Raw genomic sequence first — 27,265 nt, forward strand, 5'->3', positions numbered from 1 at the left:
ATCCCGGAATTTGCCTAAAGTGATTTAAGGAAGTCACGGAAAACCTACATATGGATGACCGGTTGGGGTTTGAACCGTTGTCCTCCTCGTCCCCCCGAACGTGAGTCCAGTGTGCTAATGACTGCTCCACCTCACTTGGTTAATTTGGAAGCGAGTGGTGTGTAATCATTACTACTGTGTGTGTGTGTGTGTGTGTGTGTGTGTGTGTGTGTGTGTGGTGTGGTGGGGGGGGGGGGGGGCGCACATGAGCATTGATTAGTTGTCATCCTAACATAGAATGGAGAATGGTGTTCATCAATTGCACCACAGCTAGTGTATAACATAGCTGCTGTCACACATAACGCTATCCTGGATAAAAGGATATACCTGTGACTGGAATGTGGGAGGAAATGGTGAAAAAATTTGTAGGTGGAGCCTTGCACCTATGCTATCTGCAGGGAATTACCTCTGTGGTGCAGGATTGGCTGTAGGGTTAGAATGTTGCGTATGTTGAATGAGCAACTGAATACTACTATGGGTGATGAAGGTAGCATTGTGGGTAGAATAATCCTGATTTAATGAACATCGAGAGGTAGTTAAGGCTCTGATAATGAATGTGTTTTGAGACTTTCAAGACCTGTGGGTATTAAGTAATTACAGGGTTAATGTTCAGTGACTAGTTCACATTAGGCAGAGAGTTTGATGGTGTCACAAGAAGACATGACATAGACTGTGTATTGCTGCGAGCTGTGCTGCATGTGTAAAGTCGTTTAGAGGATAGTTTCACTGGCTGGCGTGCTGCAGTTTACCAGTTCAAAAACAACCACGAGCAATTACTTGTTATTTAGTATTAATAATTTTTTCAACGTTCTTTTAATTCCTTATTTTTGTTATATTTGCTTATTCTGGAAAATGTCAGCAGTTAATTTCTGTTCTCTCTGGTACTCGCATTTGGGAAGATGACAGTCAGATCTGTATCCCACCATCCTGAGTTAGGTTTGCTGTGATTTACTCCAGGCAAATGTTGGTTCCTTGAAAAGGGCAGTGCTAGTTTTCTTTCCTTGTAATACCCTTCTGTCATCGCCGTGCACTTAATTTTTTGTATTAGAGAGGTCAGTTACAAACTTTCCCTTACCCCACATTCAACAAGAGTTACTGATTTGCTGGCCTGTAATTATTTTATTTTTGCTGACATAATTTTTCACTCTGGGAATGTCACATACTTAAGAGTAACTGTATCAACAGTCGCAAGAATTATCATTCCTTTTCGTTTTTGATGAAATTCTTAAGCAATTTACATATGAACAACATCTATCAAAAGTTTTTCTTATTTTTTTATCAGTTTATATTGATGCAGAAAATCTTGACAAATTTTAGTGCTGTTCGTTTCTTTGTTACATACACACGACTGAAAGCAAACATATGCACCAATCAATTATCAGAGACGTGACCTCCTGTGACAACTCTTTTCAGGAGAGCTAGTTTGTTCCCAAAAGATATAGTTGTAGCTGATGCATTCTTTTGTGTATATATAACAGATATAGTACCTTAAATCAAACATTGGAAAATTCAGTCCAATGGAATGTTAACAATATTATGAGAAGGATAGTTGCTACTCACCATATAGCAGAAGTGCTGAGTCGCAGATAGGCACAACTAAAAGACTGTCACAGATTAAGCTTTCGGCCAACAAGGCCTTTGTAACCGAGCGAGGTGGCGCAGTGGTTAGCACACTGGACTCGCATTCGGGAGGACGACGGTTCAATCCCACGTCCGGCCATCCTGATTTAGGTTTTCCGTGATTTCCCTAAATCGCTCCAGGCAAATGCTGGGATGGTTCCTTTGAAAGGGCACGGCCGACTTCCTTCCCTAATCCAATGAGACACACACAAACATGACATGACTGCCATCTCTGGCAGCTGAAAGCACACTTACTTTGCAACAGTCTTTTTGTTGTGCTTGCCTGTGACTTGGCATCTTCACTATAATGGTGAATAGTAACTATGCTTGTCATAATATTGATATATAGTTCCTTACTTCTTTCCTCCTTTCAGTATATGCATGTACCAGGAAGCACAAACAATTGTTTCTTCAAACTTAAAACTGTGAAAACTCATGAACAGACTTCAGTGCCTATTGTGTGATAACTAACCAATGGGGATTTACCGTCCATGTTTCACTTCCATACATGGCTACACTCCATACAAATACTTTCAGAAACGACTTCCTGACACTTAGATCAACACTCGTACAAATACTTTCAGAAATGACTTCCTGACACTTAAATCAACACTCGATGTTAACAAATTTCTCTTCTTCAGAAACGGTTTCCTTGCCATTGCCAGTCTACGTTTTATACCCTCTCTACTTCGACCATCATCAGTTATTTTGCTCCTCAAATAGCAAAACTCCTTTACTACTTTAAGTGTCTCATTTCCTAATCTAATTCCCTCAGCATCATCCGACTTAATTCGACTACATTCCGTTACCCTCATTTTGCTTTTGATAATGTTCATCTTATACCCTCTTTTCAAGACACTGTCCATTCCGCTCAGCTGCTCTTCCAAGTCCTTTGCTGTCTCTGACAGAATTACAATGTCATCGGCGAACCTCAAAGTTTTTATTTCTTCTCCATGGATTTTAATTCCTACTCCGAACTTTTCTTTTGTTTCCTTTACTGCTTGCTCAATATACAGATTGAATAGCATCGGGGAGAGGCTATAACCCTGTCTCACTCCCTTCCCAACCACTGCTTCCCTTTCATGTCCCTCGACTCTTATAACTGCCATCTGGTTTCTGTACAAATTGTAAATAGCCTTTTGCTCCCTGTATTTTACCCCTGCCACCTTCAGAATTTGAAAGAGAGTATTCCAGTCAGCATTGTCAAAAGCTTTCTCTAAGTCTACAAATGCTAGAAACGTATGTTTGCCTTTCCTTAATCTTTCTTCTAAGATAAGTCGTAGGGTCAGTACTGCCTCACGTGTTCAAACATTTCTACGGAATCCAAACTGATTTTCTCCGAGGTCAGCTTCTACCAGTTTTTCCATTCGTCTGTAAAGAATTGGTGTTAGTATTTGGCAGCTGTGACTTATTAAACTGATAGTTCGGTAATTTTCACATCTGTCAACACCTGCTTTCTTTGGGAATGGAATTATTATATTCTTCTTGAAGTCTGAAGGAATTTCACCTGTCTCATACATCTTGCTCACCAGATGGCAGAGTTTTGTCAGGACTGGCTCTCCCAAGGCTGTCAGTAGTTCTAATGGAATGTTGTCTACTCCTGGTGCCTTGTTTCGATTTAGGTCTTTCAGTGCTCTGTCAAACTCTTCACGCAGTATCATATCTCCCATTTCATCTTCATCTATCTGCTCTTCCATTTCCATAATATTGTCCTCAAGAACATCACCCCTGTATAGACCCTCTGTATACTCCCTCCACGTTTCTATTTTCCCTTCTTTGCTTAGAACTGGGTTTCCATCTGAGCTCTTGATATTCATGCAAGTGGTTCTCTTTTCTCCAAAGGTCTCTTTAATTTTCCTGTAGGCAGTATCTATCTTACCCCTCGTGCAATAAGCCTCTACATCCTTACATTTGTCCTCTAGCCATCCCTGCTTAGCCATTTTGCACTTCCTGTCGATCTCATTTTTGAGACGTTTGTATTCCTTTTGCGTGCTTCACTTACTGCATTTTTGTATGTTCTCCTTTCATCAATTAAATTCAGTATCTCTCCTGTTACCCAAGGATTTCTACCAGCCCTCGTCTTTTTACCTACTTGATGCTCTGCTGCCTTCACTATTTCATTCCTCAAAGCTAGAAAGGTGAAAACTTAAAAATGATAACATCGTCCTTATAATAAGAAAGCTGTGTACTTTCTACATTCTTTGGTTGTGCAGAAACTGAGACTATCGGAAAAGTTACTAAAACTTTACTTTGTACTGTATCGTGTCTTTTGTCACTTGTTTGATATTACATACGAAGTCAAGGAATGTCATAGGTTACCAAGAAGAATAAAAACATAGAGACGTTGTTAACGTCCACAGTATAAAGTAAACTGAAGACCCATTCGACAATCACTAAGCTTCAATGGGAGTGGTTCCTTTAGTGCTTCATCATAATGAAGAAGAATTTACAACGTGAACAGAACGTGAGGATGTATTAACACTGCCATGAAGAGGACCAGTGATAAGGTCTAGATCCAGAGTGCTGGAATTGGCTCCTATGAGATCTACTGAAACAGCCACTCACTGTTCCTCCAGGGGAGGCATAAGTGCCACAAGCTGTGCTGCGTGTAGTGTTGCACAGTGCTTGACGTGCTGCAGATCAACTGTTGAAACCCTGCCACCAGTAGTTAATTAATATTTATCATTTCTAAAAAACTCTCGAAATTTCTTTTCTGTTGTAATGTTTGTATATTTTGGAATATTCGATGCTCATATAAGTAACAGCCCATCCAACCCGGAATTCAGTTTTGCTTTGCCTGTACATAGGTGTTCGTAATGTATATGCTTCCGCAGCTCATGGTCTTGCGGTAGGGTTCTCGCTTCCTGCACACAAGGTCCAGGCTTCGATTATTTGACTGGGTGTTGTTGTGTCGTCTTCATCATCATTCATCCCCATTATGGTCGGAGGAAGGCAATGCAAACCACCTCTGCTAGGACCTTGCCTAATACAGCGGTGTGGGTTTCCCATATCATCCCATACGCTCCCTGGAGTATGGGATCTCATCATCATCAGTGGAAAATGTTGTACGTCATCCTGCTGTAGGATTTTGACTTGATTGCAGTTACAGTATGACAATATTGCCCATCTGTAAAGGCTCCTGCAAGATGATTGATATATTTGACAAACTCCTGCGACCCACAGACAAGTAGATGTCCCCAGCAGTGCTACTGACTTCTTGAAATCACCTATTTTGTGGTGTAGGTTGGGGTCTCAACTATGCACCCACAATCTTCACCCTGTTGAGTCTTCGTTTCTGAGTAATCGATAAAAAAGGACTTACAATTTTCTTGTGATCCACTAGAGTTTTTAATATAGTGCTGATTTCAAAATGACAGAATCTCCTAGCTTCTACTTGTTATTTGACTGATATGCTGAAAATTGTGGCTTTGGTCCTGCTGGCTGCAGTCTACTTTCTAATCTATGAACTTCTTATTGCTAACATTTTTATTTACTTTTATTATTTTTTCAATGCGAGTCTCTGAACTTATGACACTAAAAATTTTCGTGTATTTAATTTGTTTCTTTTCTCCTTTTTATATTTTCAACCTTGTTACTGCAATTGTTATATTTTACTTTTATATTTTTACTTATTTTGCTTGTATTTAATTTTATTTATAAAACCTTTTATTAATTTTGTCCTTGGTGCAGGAAGAATTCAAGTTTTAAATGTTTATATAACAATTACCATAAAAAAATTACATCTCCTAACAAAAATAAATTTTGGACACCATTGCACAACCAATATTAAATATTTGTCTTTTGTTTTTTATTCAGCTGATTGGTAGGCCTATTTTGAAACATTTAAATAGTTCACTGGATAAAGTTTCAAGTGGACATGTGCAGGGATGATGAGGCTTCACACTAAAGACCACAGCAACAAAAATAAGATGCAAGGCTAACATTCATGTAATGCAGCATTGTAAATGTGAATTCTTATTAATAATTTCCTTTAGTGTCTTCAAAGATGTTCTCACTGGTGGTGACTTTACAAAGCTTTGTCATGAATTGAAGATTTCTATGTGGTCTGTATTTAATGAGTGTAAGCATGGGACACATCTGTCTTTAGATCATTTGATCATATTGCACCATGGGATACTATCTTGTCGGACCTCCTTTTGTCCGGTGTAGTGCAGCAACTTGACGTGGCATGGACGCCACAAGTTGTTGGACGTCTCGAAGTCCACTGGAGAAATATTGAGCCATGCTACCTCTACAGCCGTCCATAATTGCGAAGCCGTCCATAATTGCGAAAATGTTACTGGTGCATGATTTTGTGCGTGAACTGATGTTTTGATTATGTTTCATAAATGTTTAAGGGGATTCATGTTGGGCAATCTGGGTGATCAAATTGTTTGTTTGAATTGTCTGCAGTGTTCTTCAAACCAACTTTAAACAATTGTGGCCTGGTGACATGGCGCACTGTCATCCATAAAAATTCCATTATTGTTTTGTAACATGATCTCGTGTATGGCTGCAAATGGTCTCCAAGTAGCCGATCATAACGATTTACAGTCAATGATTGGTTTAGTTGAACCAAAGGGCCCAGTCCATTCTGTGTAAGCACAGCCCACACCATTGTGGAGCTGCCACCAGCTTGCACAGTGCCTTGTTAACAACTTTGTGGGGCCTTTGCCACACTCGAACCCTACCATCTGCTCTTACCTACTAAAATTGGGGCTCTTGTGACCAGGCCACAGTTTTCCAGTCATCTAGGGTCCAATTAATATGGTCACTAGCCCAGGAGAGGTGCTGCAGGTATTTTGTTAGCAAAGCGTCTTGTACTAGTCATCTGCTGTAATAGCCCAGTAATGCCAAATTTTGCGACACTGTCCTGGCAGATATGTTTGTCGCATGTCCCACATTGATTTCTGTAGTTATTTCATGCTTTGCTGCTTGTCTGTTAACACTAACAGTTCTAAGCAATCATTATGTGAAGGCCGTTGGCCACTGCGTTGGCCGTTGTGAGAGATAATGCCTGAAATCTGGTACTGTCGGCACACTATTGGCACTGTGGATCTCAGAGTATTGAATTCCGTAATAATTTTTGAAATGGAATGTCCCATGTGTCTAGCTCCAAATACCATTCCGTATTCTAAGTCTGTTAATTTGTGTTGTGCAGCCATAATCATGTCGGACATCTTTTCACATGAATCACCTGAGCACAAATGACAGCTTCATTGATGCACTGCCCTTTTTCACCGCTGTCTGCGTGTTGCTATCCCATGGCTTTTGTCACCTTGGTACAGTGGAACCTCGCATAATGAGCATAATTCATTTCAGAATCTTACTTGTAGTGTGAAACACTTGTTAAGCAAAACAATTTATCCCATATAAATTAATGTAAAATCGATAATGTGTTCCACACAGAAAAAATATTAAAAGTTTTCTCTTATTCATGCCATTTATTCAAAGAAAATTGCACACATCGTATTATGTACTTTATTTTTCATGATACATAACAGTTCTTTTTTACTGGGAAACTATCTATAGTCATTTGTTTCTGCCGATACTTCAGTGCTTGGTGAAAATGCAACACAGCATTATCGTCAAATATATTTGTAGCGTGCGTAGCCACTGCTTTATTGGGGTGATAATTTTCAATGTACAAGCAGCCAATTCCCTTGCTTTCAGTATTTATTTTATTGTACCAGAAGATTGCTGTTTTGCTGTTACTGCCTCCTCCTCCTCCTCCTCCTCTTAACTCCTCTCCACAACTTCCTGCTGTGAAAAACACTACAACTCCATAAGCTCTTCGGTGGTCAGTTCTTGGCTGTGATCTTCCACAAACTCGTTAATATCATTGTTATCCACTTCTAATCCAATGCCCTTGGCCAAAGACACAACCTCATTGACGACACGCTCCACAGGCACCGACTCCAATGCCTCAGAGTCACATTCAACAACGCACTCTGGTCAAAGCTTCTTCCAAGCAGAAGTTAGAGTTCTCTTGGTAACCCCCTTCCCACAACTTTTTGATCTTTTGATGAAGGCAACGATGTTGAAATGATATTTCCAAAACTGTGTGAGAGTGAGATTGGTCACTTCAGTCAACTCAAGTCTACGCTCAAAGAGTGCTTTAATATAGAGCTTCTTAAAGTTGGAAATAATCTGCTGGTCCATGGGTTGGAGTAACAGAGTGGTGTTAGGAGGCAGAAATAGGATCTTGATGAATTGATATTCTTCGAGGAGGTGGTTTTATAGGCCTGGAGAATGGGCAAGAGCGTTGTCCATAACAAGCAAGACATGGAGTGCCAGATTGATCTTAAGCAATATTTTCTCACCTGGGGACCAAACTCTTCTTGACCCAATCACAAAAAGGATCACTTGTCACCCAAGCCGTGTTGTTGGACCTCCGCGTGACATTTAACCTGCTATTCTGGACTTCAAGCTTCTTGAAGGCTTGTGGAGTTTCTGAATGGTAAATTTTCAAATCACCACATGCATTGGCACAGAGTAGCAGTGTGAGACCGCCTTTAATTGGCTTGTAACCGGGCAATGCATTCTCCTCTGCTGTTATGAAGGTATGCTTCGGCATTTTTTTTCCAGAATAGACCCTCTTGTCACTATTAAAAACCTGTTGCAGCAAATAACCTCAGAATCTACTAGCATCTTGAAGTTGGTGATGAAGTTCTCTGCTGCCTTTGTGTCTGAGCTGACTGCTTTGCCTTGCAACACGACGCTGTGGATGCCAGTTCTGTCAAACTTCTCAAACCTCCCACGACTTCCCTTAAACCCTTCTTTCACCACCGATGATCCTGGCATCATCTTAATGAGGTCAGTGAAAATCATTCTCGCCTTCTCACAAATAATGTTCTTGTTAATAGTGTCGCCTTGCAGTTGCTTTTCATTTATCCATATCACAGCAACCTTCTGACATCATCCATAATATGAAAACCGTTGTTTAGATATTCTTCTCACTCCCTTTGAAGCACCTATCTCTTTAATTTTGTCCTTGTTCTTGAGGAGAGTGCAAATAGCTGATGTAGACCAATTTTATTTGCGTGCAAAATTAGCAATGCTCACGCCACATTCACATTTTTCAATGATTTTACGTTTCATTTATAAGATCATTTCTTTCTCTTATGGTTGTCTTCTTGCGGTCTTATTTTCAGGGGCATTAAGTTTAGAAAAACGTGTGATCACAAGCTGCTCTAAGATGGTAGCGGAGAGGAGTGCTAAACACAGACTGCGGTATGTCCTAAAGACATTGTTCATATGCCCCTGCTGATGATTGAAGGTGTTCATATTGTCGAACGTTTCCCCCTCTGCGTGTGAGTGGCTGGTGATGTCACTCTAAATCATCGTTACTCACTATGAGAAACATCGCCCGTTAGGCAAATCATTTTTTTTACAATTTGTTTTGCTCGTTACCTGAATTGTGCATTATGGGAGGTACTCGTTAAGCGATGTTCCACGATATGTAGTTTTTTAGTTTGTGAAACTGAATTTCATGTGAATGACCTATTGCAGTACTTTCTAAAGTGACACTGTTACCATTACTGTGTGGTAGACAATCTGAGTGGTCCCCTAGTGACGACTGCATTCCAAGGGATAATGCTCTTGAGGTCTGTAGCACATAAGTTACATGTGTCTCCTTCAACATGTCATGGGCGAGCACCTCAGCATTCAGCAATTGAATTTGGCAAGCATGAGTCTACTATGCAAGGGGTCGATCAGTGTTGCTTTGCTTCTACTACCATAACCTATCTACACACTTCAGTGACTCCATTTGATCTGATGGAAGAATTTTGTGTGTCACAAGTGATAGAAATCTTAGCTCCATGTACCATGAGAATGATTCAGACTTCTATTACAGTACTTCAACTTCTATTACAGTACAGTACAGTGCTCCATTTGAGTGGATGGCAAAGGTTGTTAGTGGGTAACTAAGAGCACACACATCACATCCAAGTTGTATAAATTTACTCAGCCAAGCTGCATGGACATATACTTTTCTAGCCTCTTATAGAAATTATGTGCTTTCTACTAATTCTAAAACCTATCCATTGGTTTAAATATGGCATCAGGTAGTACCAGTGCCCAACCTGCAAAGATAGTTTGGCTGGCTACCTCTGAAGTAATTTTAGGAAGTGAAAGTATTAAGGTAACAACCAAAGTCATAATTGCCATTATTCTAAAAAAAAAAAAAAACAGTTGTTTGACTTCTGATGAAATGTTGCTATCTGTGGATGCAAGTGACTGTAGATGATGGGCATTTGAAATCTTGTCATGTTTGGTGATGCAAATAATTTACAAAGAACGATAAACCGGAGGATTACTAAATAACTAATGTTTTTACATCGTGAACTTAGGTATTGATGTTGTCTTGTGCAAGGACCTCATGAATGTAGGGAGAGTAGAATTGCAGGAAGAGTCGGAAATGGAAGGGCTGTGCAGTATTAAAAATTCTGTAAGGAGGGGTGATGTTGCTGGAAAAGAGGGTAACATAAACATTAACATTTACACTGACATTTTATCAGTTTTCAATATTAGAGAAGGAAAGTTACTACACACTATACAGCAGAGATGCTGAGTCACGGATAGGTGCAACAAAAAGATTCACATAATTATAGCTTTCAGCCAGTAAGGCCTTTGTCAACAATAGACACACATACACAAACGCTCACACACACAGTCTGGCAATTGCAACTTGCACACACGACTGCAGTCTCAGGCAACTGAAGCAACACTGCAAGCAGCAGCACCAGTGCATGATGGGAGTGGCAACTGGGTAGGAGTAAGGAGAGGCCAGGGCAGGGAGGGGGAGGGATAGTATGGTGTGGGTGGCGGACAGTGAAGTACTGCAGGTTAGATGGATGGCAGGAGAGAGGTTGGGAGGGGGGGGGGGGGAGTAGCAGAAAGTAGAGAAATAAAAAGACTGAGTGTGGTGGTGAAATGACGGTCGTGTAGTGCTGGAGTAGGAACAGGGAGGGGGCTGGATGGGTCAGGACAGTGACTAACGAAGGTCGAGGCCAGCAGGGTTACAGGAATGTAGGATGTACTGCAGAGAAAGTTCCCACCTGCACAATTCAGAAAAGCTGGTGTTGGTGGGAAGGATCCATATGGCACAGGCTGTGAAGCAGTCATTTAAATGAGGGCTATCAAGTTTGGCAGCGTGTTCAGCAACACGCTGGTCCACTTGTTTCTTGGCCACAGTTTTTTGGAGGTCATTCATGTGGACAGACAGCTTGTTGGTTGTCATGCCTACATAGAATGTGGCACGGTGATTGCAGCTTAACTTGTAGACCACATCACTGGTTTTACAGGTATCCCTGTCTTTGATGGGATAGGTGATGTTAGTGACTGGACTGGAGTAGGTGGTGGTATGAGGATGTATGGGACAGGTCTTCCATCTAGGCCTATTACATGGGTATGAACCATGAGGTAAGGGATTGGGAGCGGGCTATGTGTAAGGATGGAGGAGTATATGGTGTAGGTTCGTTGGATGGTGGAATACAACTGTAGGAGGGGTGGGAAGGATAGTGGTCAGGACATTTCTCATTTCAGGACACAAGAGGTATCAAAACCCTGGTGGAGAATATAATTTAATTGCTCCAGTCCTGAATGGTACTGAGCTACAAGGGGAATGCTTCTCTGTGGCCGCTCTGTGGGGCTTTGGGAGGTGGTGGGAGGATGGGGCACGGAGATTTGTTTTTGTAGGAGGTTGGGAGGATAATTATGGTCAGTGAAGGCTTCAGTGAAACCCTCCATATATTCTGAGAGGGACTGCTCGTCACTGCAGATGCGACGACCATGGGTGGCTAGGCTGTATGGATGGGACTTCTTGGTATGGAAAGGATGGCAGCTGCCGAAGTGGAGGTATTGCTGGTGGTTAGTTGGTTTGATATGGATGGAGGTATTGATGTAGCCATCAACCAGGTGAGGGGTTTAGAATTCTAGGTTTTTAGGAAGGATTGCTCTAAATGGCCCATGAATAGGTTGGCATAGGATCGTCCCCTGTGGGTACCCATAGCTGTACCCTGGATTTGTTTGTAGGTAAAGCCTTCAAAGGAGAAGTAATTGTGGGTGAGGATATAGTTGGTCATGGCAGCTAGGAAGGAGGTCGTTGATTTGGAAACCATAGGGTGTTGTTGCTGGTGATCAAACACCAACAGTCTCTAAGCATTCAAAGTCTCAGTACAACACAAGTAAGTATGACCCTAAATCATTCCCCTCCCTAGCCACACCATGGGAGGAACGCCAGGCTAAGGGTGGCAGTGAACCTTATTCACCCCGGTACCTCGTATGTATGAGAACTGATGGGGACTCGATTGTTTCTATGAAGCCACAGTTGTTTGTAGAGCATTTAGAGGACAAGTCCGGGGAGGTGGAGGGCTTGTCCAAAATGTGATCTGGGTCAGTCTTGATAAAAACAGAATCCTCTGCCCAGTCACAGACCTTACAAACTTGTAACAATTAGAGGGATGTTTCTGTTGCCATCATGCCACATAAGAGCTTAAGTATGGTCCAGAGTATTATCTTCCACAGGGACCTTCTTTTGCAGACTGATGACGAGCTGCGTGCCAATTTAGAGCAGCAAGGTGTTCATTTCATCCAGCGTGTCCATCCGAGAAGGTCAAGGGGATGGTCTACCGCTGTTATGTGAAGCCGATGCGGTGCTTTGAAGTGCTGGGAGTTTGGCCATATATCTTCCCATTGTATTTCCAGCGTCACATGTCGAGATTGTAGACGTCCATCACATCCCAATAATCCATGTGCCCTGCCTCCTATCTGTGTCAACTGTGGAGAGCCTTATTCACCTTGCTCGCCAGACTGCAAGATTTTACAGAAAGAGGGGAAATTCATGGAATACAAGACCTTGGACCAACTGACCTACACTGAGGACAAGAGGAAATTTGAGCGCCTAGATCCTGTCTCTATGACCTCCTCTTATGCCGCCGTATGAGAACAGTTGTTGCCCCATCAGTTCCTTGCATTCCTGTTGCCTCTCAGAACCAGAATACTACACCTGCCCCTTGACGGTGGGGGGGACTTCCATCCCTGTTGCTCCCACACCACCTACTTCAGGAGCAATTTGATGTTAACACGCTGTTCTTTCTGTAGAATCAACATTTTCCGACGCACAGACAAAACGTCAACTACTTAAAACAGACGCCACGGGCAGACTGAGTGCAGGAGGCAGATGAAACTCGAGCAGTAGGCAGAGCGAGAGTCACGTGACAGGCCACGCGACTTTCAGCCTTATTGCATTCGTTCTATTGTTTCACCAGTACTAGTCCGGTTTTTTTCTAGCCACACCTCGTAGACTGCTCAGGCAAAACGTTAGTGGCAGCAGGTGACCCTGAGACATAAACTGCCTTCTTGAATGTTTTATGCCTTCCCAGTCTCACGATGACGTCATCCTCCAGTGGAATTGCGGCAGTTTTTTCCACCGCCTGGCTGAGCTACGGCAACTGTTCAGCTTTATACTGGCTTTCTCCATTGCTCTCCAGGAAACCTGGTTCCCGTCAATGTGGACCCGTGCCTTCCGCAGCTATAAGCGATATCACAGGAACCGTAACGACTATAATTGAGTTTCAGGTGAAGTTTGTATATATGTCCGAAGCTCAGTCTGTAGTGAAACTGTGCCCCTTCAAACCCGTCTTGAAGCTGTGGCTGTCAAAATAAGGACGACGCAGGAAATAACTGTCTGCAATGTATATCTTCCTCTAGATGGTGCAGTATCTCTGAACGTATTAACTGCACTGATTGATCAATTCCCTAAACCTTTCCTACTTTTGGGAGATTTTAACACACATAACCCCCTTGTGTGGTGGCACCGTGCTTACTGGCAGAGGCAGAGATGTCGAAACTTTACTGTCTCAGTTCGACCTCTGCCTCTTAAGTACTGGGGCCGCCACACATTTCAGTGATTTATCAATTTGCAGCCCAGGACTTCTCCCATCTATCCACTGGAGAGCACATGACAATTTGTGTGGTAATGACCACTTTCCCATCCTCCTGTCAGTGCCCCGGCGTCTGGCCCACAGACACCTGCCTAGATGGGCTTGAAACAAGGTGGACTGGGAAACTTTCACCTCTGCTGTCACCATTGAATCTCTCCCACATGGGAACATCGATGTGATGGTTGAGCAGGTGACTACAACAATCGTTTCTGTGGCAGAAAACACGATCCCTCCCTCATTATGGTGCCCCCTGCGAAAGGCAGTCCCTTGGTGGTTACCGGAAGTTGCTGAAGCAATTAAGGAGCATCAGCAAGCTCTACAGTGGCATAAGCACCACCCTTCCCTGGAGCACCTCATAGCCTTTAAACGGCTCTGTGCCCGTGTTCGCCAACTTATCAAAGAATGCAAGCAGGAGTGTTGGGAGAGGTAAGCCTCGACCATTGGGTGCCATACGTCACTTTCCCAAGTCTGGGCAAAAATCAAACGTGTTTTCGGGTACCAAACCCCAGCTGGTGTTCCCGGTGTTAACATAAATGGTGTGTTATCTAACAATGCAAACGCGATTGCTGAGCACTGTGCTCGAGCCTCCGCGTCTGAGAATTACCCCTAGCCTTTCACACTCTCAAATGGCAGCTGGAAGGGAAAGGCCTCTCGTTCACTATATGCCACAGTGAATTCTATAATGCCCCATTTACAGAATGGAAGCTCCTCAGCACCCTTGCTCATTGGCCCAACACAACTCCTGGGCCAGATCGGATCTACAGTCAGATGATTAAACGTCTCTCATCTGTCTTCAAGTGACATCTCCTCTTCAGTCTCTCGTCTGTCTTCAAGTGACATCTCCTCTTCATCTTCAACCGGATCTTGTGCAATGGCGTCTTTCCATCAGAATGGTGGGAGAGCACCAGAATTCCGGTGCTCAAACCTGGTAAAAACCCGCTTGATGTGGAGAGCTATCTGCTTCACCAATATTCTTTGTAAGCTGCTAGAACGTATGGTGTGTCGGCGGTTGGGTTGGGTCCTGGAATCATGTGGCCTACTGGCTCCATGTCAGGGCAGCTTCCACCAGGGTCGCTCTACCACTGATAATCTTGTGTCCCTCAAGTCTGCCATCCGAACAGCCTTTTCCAGGTGCCAACATCTGGTTGCTGTCTCTTTTGATTTACGAAAAGCGTATGACACCATCTGGCAACAACATATCCTGGCAACATTATACATGTGGGGTCTCCGAGGCCTGCTCCCGATTTTTATCCAAAATTTCCTGTCACTTAGTACTTTTCTGTCCAAGTTTGTGCCTCCCATAGTTCCCCCCATTTCCAGTAGAATGGGGTCCAGCAGGGCTCTGTATTGAGCATCTCTCTATTTTTAGTGGCTGTTAATGGTCTAACAGCAGCTGTAGGGCCGTCAGTCTCACCTTCTCTGTATGCAGACAACTTCTGCATTTTGTACTGCTCCACCAGTAGTGGTGTTGCTGAGCGGTGTCTACAGGGAGCTATCCACAAGGCGCAGTCATGGGCTCTAGCCCATGGTTTACAGTTTTCAATCGCAAAGTCGTGTGTTATGCACTTCTGTCGGCGTCATACCATTCATCCTGAACCAGAACTTCACCTTAATGACGATCCACTCACTGTAGTGGAGACAGATCGATTCTTAGGACTGGTTTTCGATGGCTGATGGACTTAGCATCCTCACCTTCATCAGCTTAAGCAGAAGTGCTGGCAGGACCTCAATGCCGTCCGCTGTCTGAGCAACACTAACTGGGGTGCAGATCGCTCTACGCTGCTGCAGCTCTACAGAGCCCTTGTTCAATCCCACCTTGACTATGGGAGTCTGGTTTATGGTTCGGCGACGCTCTCAGCATTGCGTTTACTCGACCCAGTGCTTGACTGTGGCGTTTTCTAGCGACAGGAGCTTTTAGGACAAGTCCGGTAAACAGCGTCCTTGTGGAGGCCAGAGTCCCTCCATTACAGGTTAGGCGTGCGCATCTGCTTGCTAGTTACATTGCACATGTTCGTAGTTCTCCTGCGCATCCGAATCACTGTCTCCTTTTCCCACCCACAGCGGTTCATCTCCCGCATCAGTGGCCCAGGTCAGGGCTTACGATTGCGGTTCGTGTTCGATCCCTTCTTTCACAACTGGAGTCCTTGCCTTTACCACCTACACTTGAGGTCCATTCACAGACACCTCCATGATGTACACCAAGGCCGTGGTTTCGCCTGGACATTTCACATGGCCCTAAGGACTCAGTTAACCCCGTAGCTCTCCGCTGCCATTTCCTCTCGTTTCTTGACTTGTAACAAGGCCACGAAGTGGTTTACACCGACGGCTTGATGGCTGATGGTTATGTCGGCTTCACGTATGTCCGTGGAGGACATATTGAACAGCATTCCTTGCTAGATGGTTGTAGTGTTTTCACTGCCAAGCTGGTGGCTATATCTCGTGCTCTTGAACACATCCGCTCATGCCCAGGCGAGTCATTTCTCCTGTGTACTGACTCCGTGAGCAGCCTACAAGCTATCAACCAGTGCTACGCTCGTCATCCTTCGGTGGCGACAATCCAGGAGTCCATCTATGCCCTGGATCGGTCCGGTCATTCAGTGGTGTTTGTCTGGACCCCAGGTCACTTTGGAATCCCAGGCAACGAACTTCCCGACAGGCTGTCCAAACATGATATGCGGAAACCGCTTATGGAGATCGGTTACCCTCCAACTGACCTGCATTCAGTACTAAGCCACGTGGTTTTTTGCCTTTGGGAGATGAAATGGCGTAACCTGAGCACGCACAACAAGCTGTATGCCATTAAGGAGACTACGAATGTGTGACAGTCCTCCATGCGGGCCTCTCGCAGGGACTCTGTGGTTTTCTGTCGGCTCCGCATTGGCTACGCCTGGGTGACACACGGCCACCTCCTGCACCATGATGACCCACCTCAGTGTCGGTGCAGCGCCCGGCTGACAGTGGCCCATATCTTGGTGAGCTGTCCTTTGGCTGCCCTGCAACGGACTCTTCAGTCACCAGACTCATTGCCATTAATTTTAACTGGAAACACCTCATCGGCTAATTTAGTTCTATGTTTTATACGTGAAGGTGGGTTTTATCATTGTATATAAGTTTTAGCACATGTCTTTTGTCCCTTTGTGTTCTCCACTCAAATGCTTTTAGGGTGGATGTTTTAATGTGTCGCAGTGTGGCTGGCTTTTCCTTTTTATTCTCGTGGTCGGCCATCTGTGTTCGTCTGCTCTCTTGTTTTTACCCTTTCTACCTGTTTCTTGCTTCTCTCTGTGGTTTTCTTTCCTGTTTCGTCCATAGCAGTGTTTGTTGTCCTCCTGTCATTCTTCTAGTTCTTCCTTTCTCCTTATATTGTGCTGTACGCCTCCTTTCTTTTCTTCTTTCCCTCATGTAATTATTTTACTGGGAACAAGGGACCGAGGACCTCGTGGTTTGGTCCCTTCCCCCCTCCTTCCCTCCTCCCCCCCCTCCCACCACCCTCTTTTAAACCAACCAACCAACCAACCAACCTCCCTGTGTCCTGGAAGCATGCGCTAGTGCATTTAGCAGTCCAGGCAGGTTATGAGTTTGTAACACTTGATGAGAGTCCAGGAATAACTGGTAGTATACTGATCTTTGATGATTAAAGTTTTGTATCACTTGGTGCACTAGAACCAACCTTTCTTACTGAATTTCTGTCACAATTAAATAAATTAAAATCTGTAGGAATCAAAATTTTTGTTTAGATGTTTGAGATTTCCTATTTTACCATACCACACACACCAATTGGAAATTGATTATGATGTATGTTGCGTCAAAATCATTTCCAAAGATGACGGACTGCATACATGATAAAATATGTAACCTTAACATTATATAATAAGTAATGATTAGATAAATGGCAGCAAATTTTTGTGAGTCTTTGCGTGTGAGTAAAGAAATGGCAAAACCCAATAGCTACACTTGTACTCCTGTTGACATCTGTTTTCTTCGCTCCATAAGTCATCAGACAAGTCTGAAGATGTGGGACCAACATCTCATGCACACAAATGTAACAGCTTGCTGGTAGCTCTATGTCACTACCAGGTAATGATACCCAGTGGTAAAGTCTGGTAGTTATTTGTCAGTGATGTGGCATGGCATGATTCTTGAATCATACTTAAAATTGGAGTATTTACACTTAAGTTATTAGTTTTCCCTAATTGAATATGGATTGTTCTCTCTCTCTCTCTCTCTCTCTCTCTCTCTCTCTCTCTCTCTCTCACACACACACACACACACACACACACACACACACACACACACACACACATTATCATTGTCTTTGGAGGTAATGCAGGTAAAGTTAATAAGCTATTTATTGTGCTAATGTTGGCAATGGCAGTATTGTGCAAAGCTCTTGGTAACCATCTGTTACATTTACATCGCCTAATGGTATTCAGGGTTAAGAAAAATCAGTTTCAGATGGCTTTGCTGCTTCTTTGGAATTCAGAAAGGGAACATGTGTTCTAGTGCAAGCTTTCTGCTGTCTCAAGTGGGCTGTCAGGGCATTTATCATTAACATGTAGTGACAGAAGCAGTACATTGTTTTTACACTATACCTGTATTGGCATGGGTGTTAAGTTTCAAACCTCTGTCTGTCCAACTTACTTTTCTTTGTTTGCTGTAAATGACAAGTGAAAGCTCAGATGGTTCCTAACAAGACAGTAGAAAATTCAGTTTCCCCTCCTCCCCCCTTTAAAAGAAAACTTTCTGTTTGCTTGAGCTCCTTTGGGTGGGATGTTAAACTTCAGCCTTCCTTCCTTTCACAGAATTCCACAAGAGCTTCACTCTGACACTGCCATTCAGTAATCAGAGTTAGGCAGTTTTTAAGATATATACACATTCTTCATAAGTCAGTGGCTTTCATCATGAGTAGGAGTTTTTTGTCTCTTTAAAGCCGACAACAGCTGTGTGTGAGCAGAACAGTTCTTATACTCCGTTTTTGCGAACCTGCTGGCTGCTGTGACTTTTTAGAGTCAGATCGACTAGCTGCTTGGATACTTATTCCATTTTATACATGGATAACTTGACATTTGGCATAAATTTTTCAGTCATGGTTATTGACCTTCTGAATTTTAAGAACGAAAGCTTAAAAGGAACTAAATCGGGTGTTTGACTTTTGACTTGCTTCCATCAGCTGTAGTTCTTCAGATAAAGCTGGTAGTGTAGCAGTCCAGTTCACATAGTTTTGGCGAACTACTGAAGGGGTGCACAATGACTGTCTCATAAACAAAATTCTTTTAATTTGTCACCTTCCTGTTACATGAGTGGTATTGTCACCAATTTTGACTTATTAAAAATTTGTTATCAGATGACAGCTGAACGCATTACATATTTATTCATGCCACCAGGGGGCTTGCCGCTCTTTGACAGGTTCATGCTTAGCTACCAAGGGACCCCAGCCTTTGCAGCGTCTTGTACCTTCCGTGCTGCATGTCTATCCTCTTGCTATCCTTTTTCTCCTCCGGTGGGGAACATGTCTGGTGTGTTTTTGGGAATGGTCTGAATTTTCCGTAGCTGTCATAAGAACAATCTCACCACTGTTTTTCATTTCTTCATTCACCTTCTCCTATTCTTCCTTTGCTTTGGTGTTTTGATGCCCCTCTTTTTCTTCTTCCACCCTGTGCACTCCTGAAGGTTGGCCCACATGTCTGACATGTAACAGGTGACTGGAAAATGCGTAATTCCCAGCCCTGGGTCGACAAGTAGGGTTTGCATGTATCCCCAGGTACAGGCCAGGCCCAGGGAGGGGTGATTGCCTGAGCTGCTACTTTCCCAAATTGCCGATTGGCTCCTCTGTCAGGTGTTCGGCAGTTGTTACCAGAGGTGTGAACAATCGCCTACGGCAGCTGAGCCCCCCTCTGAGGGGGGAGTTTGCCATTGGAGATGTTGGCAATCGTGGGAGATTTTCTCGCAATGAGCCAGCCATTATCTTTGCAGTCACATCTACCAAATGTAAATGGAATGAAGTTCCCAATTCAAGGACCCTCCCAGCTGCACGACAGTTCCCTGTGATTTCACATACTGAAGACGGTCATTCCTTTGCGCTGGTAAATTTTTTTCTAATTTAGAAAGGTGTTAATGCATTTGCTGGCCCTGTGAAATCCTGCTCTTGTTTACGCAGTGGCACTTTATGTTTGGAGACTACTTCTGATTCTCAAGCACAACAACTGCTTGCCGCACCGCTTCCCCCCGACTACCCTGTTCCTGTTGAGGCCCATACAACTGTGAATTCTTTCCGTGGTGTTATTTACACTAGGCTTAAGCGTCAGGAAGTCATTTCTGAAAGTATTTGTAGGGAGTGTAGCCATGTATGGAAGTGAAACATGGACGATAAATAGTTTGGACAAGAAGAGAATAGAAGCTTTCGAAATGTGGTGCTACAGAAGAATGCTGAAGATTAGATGGGTAGATCACATAACTAATGAGGAGGTAGTGAATAGAATTGGAGAGAAGAGGAGTTTGTGGCACAACTTGACAAGAAGAAGGGACCGGTTGGTAGGACATGTTCTGAGGCATCAAGGGATCACAAATTTAGCATTGGAGGGCAGTGTGGAGGGTAAAAATCGTAGAGGGAGACCAAGAGATGAATACACTAAGCAGATTCAGAAGGATGTAGGTTGCAGTAAGTACTGGGAGATGAAGAAGCTTGCACAGGATAGAGTAGCATGGAGAGCTGCATCAAACCAGTCTCCGGACTGAAGACCGTAACAACAACAACAACAACAACAACAACAACAGGCTACCTGACGGTCTAAGCAAGGCAGAAATCCGAATGTACCTCTATGATCAGGGTGTCATTGCCCTCCATTTGATGATGAAAAACATAGATGCATCCTTAGTGCCCACACACACTCTTTTTGTCACGTTTGATAGAGTGGTGCTTCCGTCAAAGATTAAAGCGGGTTATGAAGTTATCACAGTCCAACCGTACATTCCCAACCTGATGCGCTGCTACCAACGTCATTGTTTCAACAGCACTCGAATGTCTTGTCTCCATCGAGCCAAATGTGTAACTTGTTGTTGAGGTACGCACGAAGGCAGTTGTCCACCTCCTCCTCCCCACGGTACCAACTGCAAAGGTGAGCATGCTGCCTTCTCTTGAGATTGTCCCAAGTATCTTGATGAGCTGGCTGTCCAGGAGATCTGGATAAAGGAAAATGTGCATTACCCGGTCGCTCACAAGTTATTGGCTAGTCGCGAACACTTTGTTCTACCATCTGGTACTTACAGTACTGTTCTTGCTACATCTTGCACCATGAAGGACATGGCCACGCAGACATGTGACCTCACATTCAGCACTGAAGTTGTGAAATCGCTCAGTGTCATGGTAACATCACTGCCTCCTCGTCCAGCACTGCAACAAGCCACCAGACATTCGCCTCCGGAGCGAAGTCACCTGGTACCCAACCAGTAGGGCAGAAAGAATAGAGGAAATACTCCCACGAAGTCTTCCTACATCCTTCCAGCCAACAAACATCTCAGACTTCCTTCGCCAGCTGGAAAGGCTCCAAAAAGGCAAGCAGCTTTCTCCTTTGCTAAAGAGATCCTCTTCAACGATGTCGCCACACGAAACCCTTGCCTGGCCGACCTCCGTGTTACCGGTTCGTACTGCCAACCGTTTTTCTGTCCTGGACTCCGCAGATCAACAGAGGGTGCCACCGCCTCTGTAGATCTCATGGAGCAGGATCGTCCAGTCTCTACACCCTGTAGCAGTGAGTCTTTGAAGGCTGGCACTCGGCAGCTGCCAAGGTGACATACTTTTATTTTTTTCTTCCTCTTCTTTCCTTGTTACGGCTCTCCTCGAGTGGAACGTTTGTGGCCTCCCATCAACCAAAGAGGACATATGGCTGCTCTTAGAATCACAGCGTCTGCTTGATATATGCTTCCAGGAAACATAATTGCATCTTCACAACTGCTTTGAGCTTTTGCCTTTCTTCGCAGTCTATTTTGACCTTCCTCCCAAGAATGGCGTTCCATCTCGTGGGGTAGTCATGTTGCTCACATGAGATGATGTTCGTAGTGAACCAATCTTCCTGACTTCCCATCTTCAAGCTCTTGCAGTTTGCCTTTTTCTTCCTCACTTGAACTTTTCCGTTTGTACCATTTACATCCCTCTACCATTCAGAGTCACCAAGGTAGACTTCCTCCAGCTTACTGGGCAGCTACCTCACCCCTGTCTGCAGCTCGATGACTTAAATGCACACCATCCCCTTTGGGGTTCTCCCAGATCCTGCCAGAGAGATGCCCTCTTAGCTGAATTTCTCAGTCAACTTAACCTCATCTGCCTTCACACGGAGCACCAGCGTTTCTAACAGACTCCTTGCACACCTATTCCCATTTGGACCTATCCTTCTGCGCTGTCCAGCTTACCCATCATCTCGAGTGGTTCATTCTCACTGATGCATACTCAACCGACCATTTCCTGTATGCTATCCTTCTGCTGACTCCTAACCCACCTACATGTAAACCCAAATGGCAGCTTACTAAGGCCGACTTGGGGCTTTACTCCTCCCTGGTGACTTTTGACGAACAACATTTTCCGAGTTCGATGAGCAGGTGGAATATCTTACAAGTGTTATCCTTACTGCCACAGAATGTTCCATTCCTCGCACTTCCTCTTGACATCGCAGTGTCCCGGTCCCTTGGTGGACTGAGACGTTTCGTGACGCAATTCGCATGCGGAGATGTGCTCTCTTCATTTTTAACCATCATCCTATGATGGCTAACTGCATTCATTATAAACTGTTGTGTGCAGAGTGTTGTCGTGTTCTTTGGGGTAGCAAAAAAGCAAGCTGGATTTGATTCACTAGTTCTTTTAACAGTTCCACCCCCTCTTCTGTCATGTGGGCCAGCGGCTCTGAACTGACAGTAGCAGGCAATGTCACAGTGGACCCTGTTGCTGTCTCCAACACCTTGGGCTGCCATTTTGCGGAGAGTTTGAGCTCCTCCTGCTATCACCCTGCCTTCATCCATCGGAAACAAGTGGAGAAGGCTCGAGTGATACCATTCTCCTCTCAGAAATATGAGTGCTACAGTGCCACCTTTACTGTGAGGGAGCTAGATCATCCTTTCACTTCATCCCGATCCTTCGCCCCAGGGCCAGGAGATGTTCACATTCAGATGTTGCAGCACCTCTCTCTTGCGGTCAGGCAGTTTTTGCTTCGTACATACAACTGCATCTGGGCAGAGGGCACGTTTCCCAGATGCTGGTGTGAAGCCACTGTCATACCCATAACTAAGCCAGGTTGTCGTACACATAACTAAGCTTGGTAAGGACAAACACCTTCCTTGTAGCTATCACCCCATTTCTCTCACCAGCTGTGTTTGCAAGGTTATGGAACATATGATTCATGCCTGGCTGGTACGGTGACTTGAATCTCGCAATTTACTTACCACTGCACAGTGTGGATTTTGAGCACGCTGTTCAGCAGTTAACCCTCTCATCACATTATCCATCCACGACATGAATGGTTTTCTACGGAAATCCCAGACTGTGACTGTTTATTTTTCAATTTGGAGAAAACCTACAACATCTGCTGGAGGACTGGTATCCTCTGTAAGCTCTGCACGTGTGGCTTCCATGGCCACCTTTCCCATTTCTTTCAGGAATTTTTAAAAAACCGAGTTTCTAAGGTATGTGAGGGCTCTGCCTTGTCAGACACCTTTAGCCAGGAAAACAGTGTGCCTCAGGGTTACATCTGGAGCATTGTCCTCTCTGCTATTGCCATTAACCCTATAATGGTCTGTCTCCCACCATTTGTTGACAATTTTACCATCTATTGTCATTGTCCTTGGAGCTGTCTGAGTGGCGTCTTCAGCGATGTCTCGATTGTCTCTCTCCTGGAGCATTGACAATGGCTTTCACATTTCCACTGACAAAACCACTTGTATGAATTTCTGGCTGTGCAGTTGTTTTCTTCCACTGCCTTTATGTCTTGGGCCTGTTGCTCTTCTGTTCATTGAAACTAAGAAATTCCTGAGCTCGTGCTTGATAGCAAGCTTGGTTGGTCCTTCCGCGTCCTAACCTGGCAGCCTGCTGTATGCAGTCCCTCAGTGTCCTGCATGTCCTCAGTGGTGCTTCTTGGGGAGCAGATCGTACCACCTTCCTCCATTTGTACCGGTCTCTTGTCTATTCAAAACTAGACTATAGGTGTTTCATTTAGTCATCTTCACGTCCAGCCCTCTTAATGCAGTCTTAATATCATCCACCATTGTGGCATCTGTTGGCCACTGGCTCCTTTTACACTAGTGCGATCAGGAGTGTGTATGCCAAAGCTGTTGAACTACCACTGTCCTACCACTGTGACTTTCACCTCAGCATATGTTCATGCCATTTGTCTGCCATGCGTGGCCACCGATCTTACGCCTCCTCCTTCGATGACTCCTCTGATCGCCAGTATGAGGCGTGTCCCTCTATGTTACCTCCTGGAGTTCACTTTCGGCTCTTGCTGCGGCATCTTAACTCATGCTACCTGCCACTTTTCCGGTGTGTGTGAAGCCTTCACCACCTTGTCTTCGTGTGGCAGCCTGTGTTCACCATGGCCTTCATTCATTTCCAAAGGACACTACTCCAGCCATGCTCTATCGCCTTCAGTTTCACAACCTTCACACGGGACTTCACGATAGTACCTTTATGTACACTATTGCTCTTGGACTGAAAGTGGTGTCAGGTGTGCCTTCGTCATTGGTACCAACATTCTTCGGTATCAGGTTCCGGAACTCCACTTAGAATTTACACCTGAGGTTTTTGCCCTGTATCAGGCCATGCAGTACATGCGGCGATGTAGGCTTATCAATTGCGCCATCTGCTCTGACTCTCTCAGTGCCCTTGAGAGCCTCAGTATGCTGTTCATCATCCGTCCCTTAGTGCAATGGGTCCAGGAAATCTGTCACTTCCTCACTCTTGATGGAGCCAGTGTGATTTTCTTGGGTTCCTGGTCACATCAGCCTGACAGGAGACGAGGCTGCTGACGCTGCTGCCGAGGCTGCAGTCCTCATACCTCAAGCCCGCTAGTCCTTCCATTCCCTCTGATGATCTCTGTGCTGCCATCTGTCAGCAAGAGATGTCCCTGTGGCATCACCATGGGTCCTCCTTCACAGGAACAATTATTAAGCCTCTCCCAGTGGCTCGGATGATCTCCTCTCGGCCCTCTTGTCACGAGGAGATCATATTAGCTAGGTAACGTGTCGGGCTTTGTCTTTTCTCTTGGCCCTCTTGCCATGAGGAGCTCGATTGGTTGGTCCTGTGTGTAGGTAACACTCATAACTATACAAAATGTTGTCCATATGGCTGATATTCACTGTATTATTGTGGTTTCCTTGGTCTGCATTGCTATTGCTAGTGGCTCAGTTTCCTTCCGTTGTACTTTTATTATATCCTTACATCTATCTTAATATCTATTAATTTATATCTAAAATTAGGTATTCCGATTGGAGGTTGCACATCAGGCTTTGTCTTTTTAGCCATTTCCGTGTGTTAAGTGGTGCTCCTCACCACTTTGTACTCACTGTGCTCAACCTTTGATGGTGCGCCGTTTCCTGATGTAATGCCCTCTTTTCAACCACATACGTTCTCATTTGTGTTTGCCGTCTGAGTTGTTGGCTGATGCGTGGGTTATTGACGGCGTTTCACTTTTTATCTGTCATAGCAATATGGCGAAGGCCATTTAATCTTTAGTTCAGGATGTCTGTTTCTCTATGGCGCATTTTACAGACCTTTCTCCAAGTCCCTGTTTTTAGCTATCTTCTCTTCTGTCATTTGAGATAAATGGGTAGTTGTTGTTAACTCCTCTCTTTGTGTTCTACTGTTCTGACATGGGAGCATATGACCCTAGTTGTTTTTACACCCTAAAACAAAACAAAACAAACAAACAATATTTATTCGTCAATACCGTGAGCACCTCACCTGACCTGTTCAGTTGTACAGTGTTGGATTATTATGCATTGTGTTCAAGTATCATCATCTGATGATGATGATGATGATGATGATGGATTTGTAAGGAGTCATAACAGATTATGATGCCAGCTGTGTGATCCAGGGCTAAAAAATAAAATAACTTTTATTCTATTTTTTATCTTAAGCTGATTTAATACTCAGTTCCAGATAACAGTTTGAATACTTTCTTTGTCTGACTGAACCTTGTTTAAATGAACAACAACAAGGTTTTTGCAGATTCAGATTTTGTCTGCAAAATAGGTTTACATTAAAGACAAGTTATAGGTACATCACTGAACCCCAGGTTGGAATGACACACAATCATTTCCTGTTGTTCAAGAGAAAAGCCTCCAACATCTAAATTACCAAAGTAAAGTTGGGCAGGCCTTCTTCACTATATGAATCCACCAGTTTTCCAAAGAAACTATACGAAAAGTTGCATGAGGGAAAAAATGGTTAAATTTTATATCAGTTGATTATTTTTTATGATGTTTCCCTAGATTGATTAGTAGACCTTCACACAAAATTAGAACAAAATCTGACTTGACTCAGTGGGGCACATCTCTAAAACTAGACCATTCGACATGGAGTCACTCATTGACAATTGGAAACATGTTGTAGAAGATATAAGATTGATTGACTTGAGAATATAGTGAAACGTTAACTTACGAGATGTTTTAATTTTCTTTCGAAGGAACGATCAACTGTTCTGGAAAGCACATCTGCCAAAGTCATCACACCTCCAGCCGAAGATATAATAAAAGTACAACGGAAAGAAAAAGAGCCACCATCAATAGCACTGCAGACCGAGGAAACCACAATAATACAGTGAGTATCAGCCATATGGACAACATTATGTATAGTTATGATTGTTACGTACAGGCAGGTGAAAATATGACTTTTCCTGAAGAAGACACAGTTTCTGTAACGCATTGGCATCACTCCTGAAAATACTGAGTTACAAAGAAAAAGATTACAAATGAACTTTATAACAAATGTCTCTTTACAGCATTCACACACATTTAGTTCTTAATAAGACACTAGCTGTATGGATGTTTTTTGACATTCTAAAAATTTTTGGTAACATAGATATTTTGGTTTTTGTGCTGATAAGTACTGTTGAATTTGTTCTATGGCTGTAGTCTCCCCCCCCCCCCCCCCCCTCTCCCTCCCTCCCTCCCTCTCTCTCTCTCTCTCTCTCTCTCTCTCTCTCTCTCTCTCTCTCTCTCTCTCTTTATTCCAAACACTAACATTAAGCATAGATACATTCCCTTCTGAAGAATAGAAATCCTTCTGTAATTTATGTACTTTGAGATCTAATTATCCTTTTATTGGGGTGAGACTTTTTTGAGGACACTGAAAAATCTGTGTGTGGAAAAAAAAAGACATGACAGAATAAAACAATGGAAACTCCAGGTTGGAATATCAACAATATTAGGAAATGGATAGGTTGCTACTCGCCGTAAAGGTGACACATTGAGTTATAGACAGGCACAACAAAAAAAACTGTTACACTTTAAGCTCTTGGCCAAATCCGGTGTGAACTGCTGGAGATGGCAGTCATTTGTGCATGAGGTGTGCTTGCTTGTGTGAATTTGTGTGCACTTTCTCTTGTGAAGAAGGCTTTGGCTGAAAGCTAAGTGTTTACCACTCTTTTCATTGTGCCCGTGTGTGTCTCAACATGTCATCA

General features: G+C 43.8%; 1 protein-coding gene across 1 annotated transcript in view; it reads left to right on the forward strand.

The window, feature by feature from the left end:
* Nucleotides 1-27,265, forward strand: part of LOC124620689 — an 87,870-nt gene that overhangs the window by 8,743 nt on the left and 51,862 nt on the right. The window contains exon 3 of the mRNA XM_047147086.1: nucleotides 26,270-26,403. Coding sequence (XP_047003042.1) covers nucleotides 26,270-26,403 — 134 coding nt within the window. The remainder of the gene's footprint in view (nucleotides 1-26,269; nucleotides 26,404-27,265) is intronic.

Source organism: Schistocerca americana, chromosome 1 (assembly GCF_021461395.2).
Source record: "Schistocerca americana isolate TAMUIC-IGC-003095 chromosome 1, iqSchAmer2.1, whole genome shotgun sequence".
Lineage (NCBI taxonomy): Eukaryota > Metazoa > Arthropoda > Insecta > Orthoptera > Acrididae > Schistocerca > Schistocerca americana.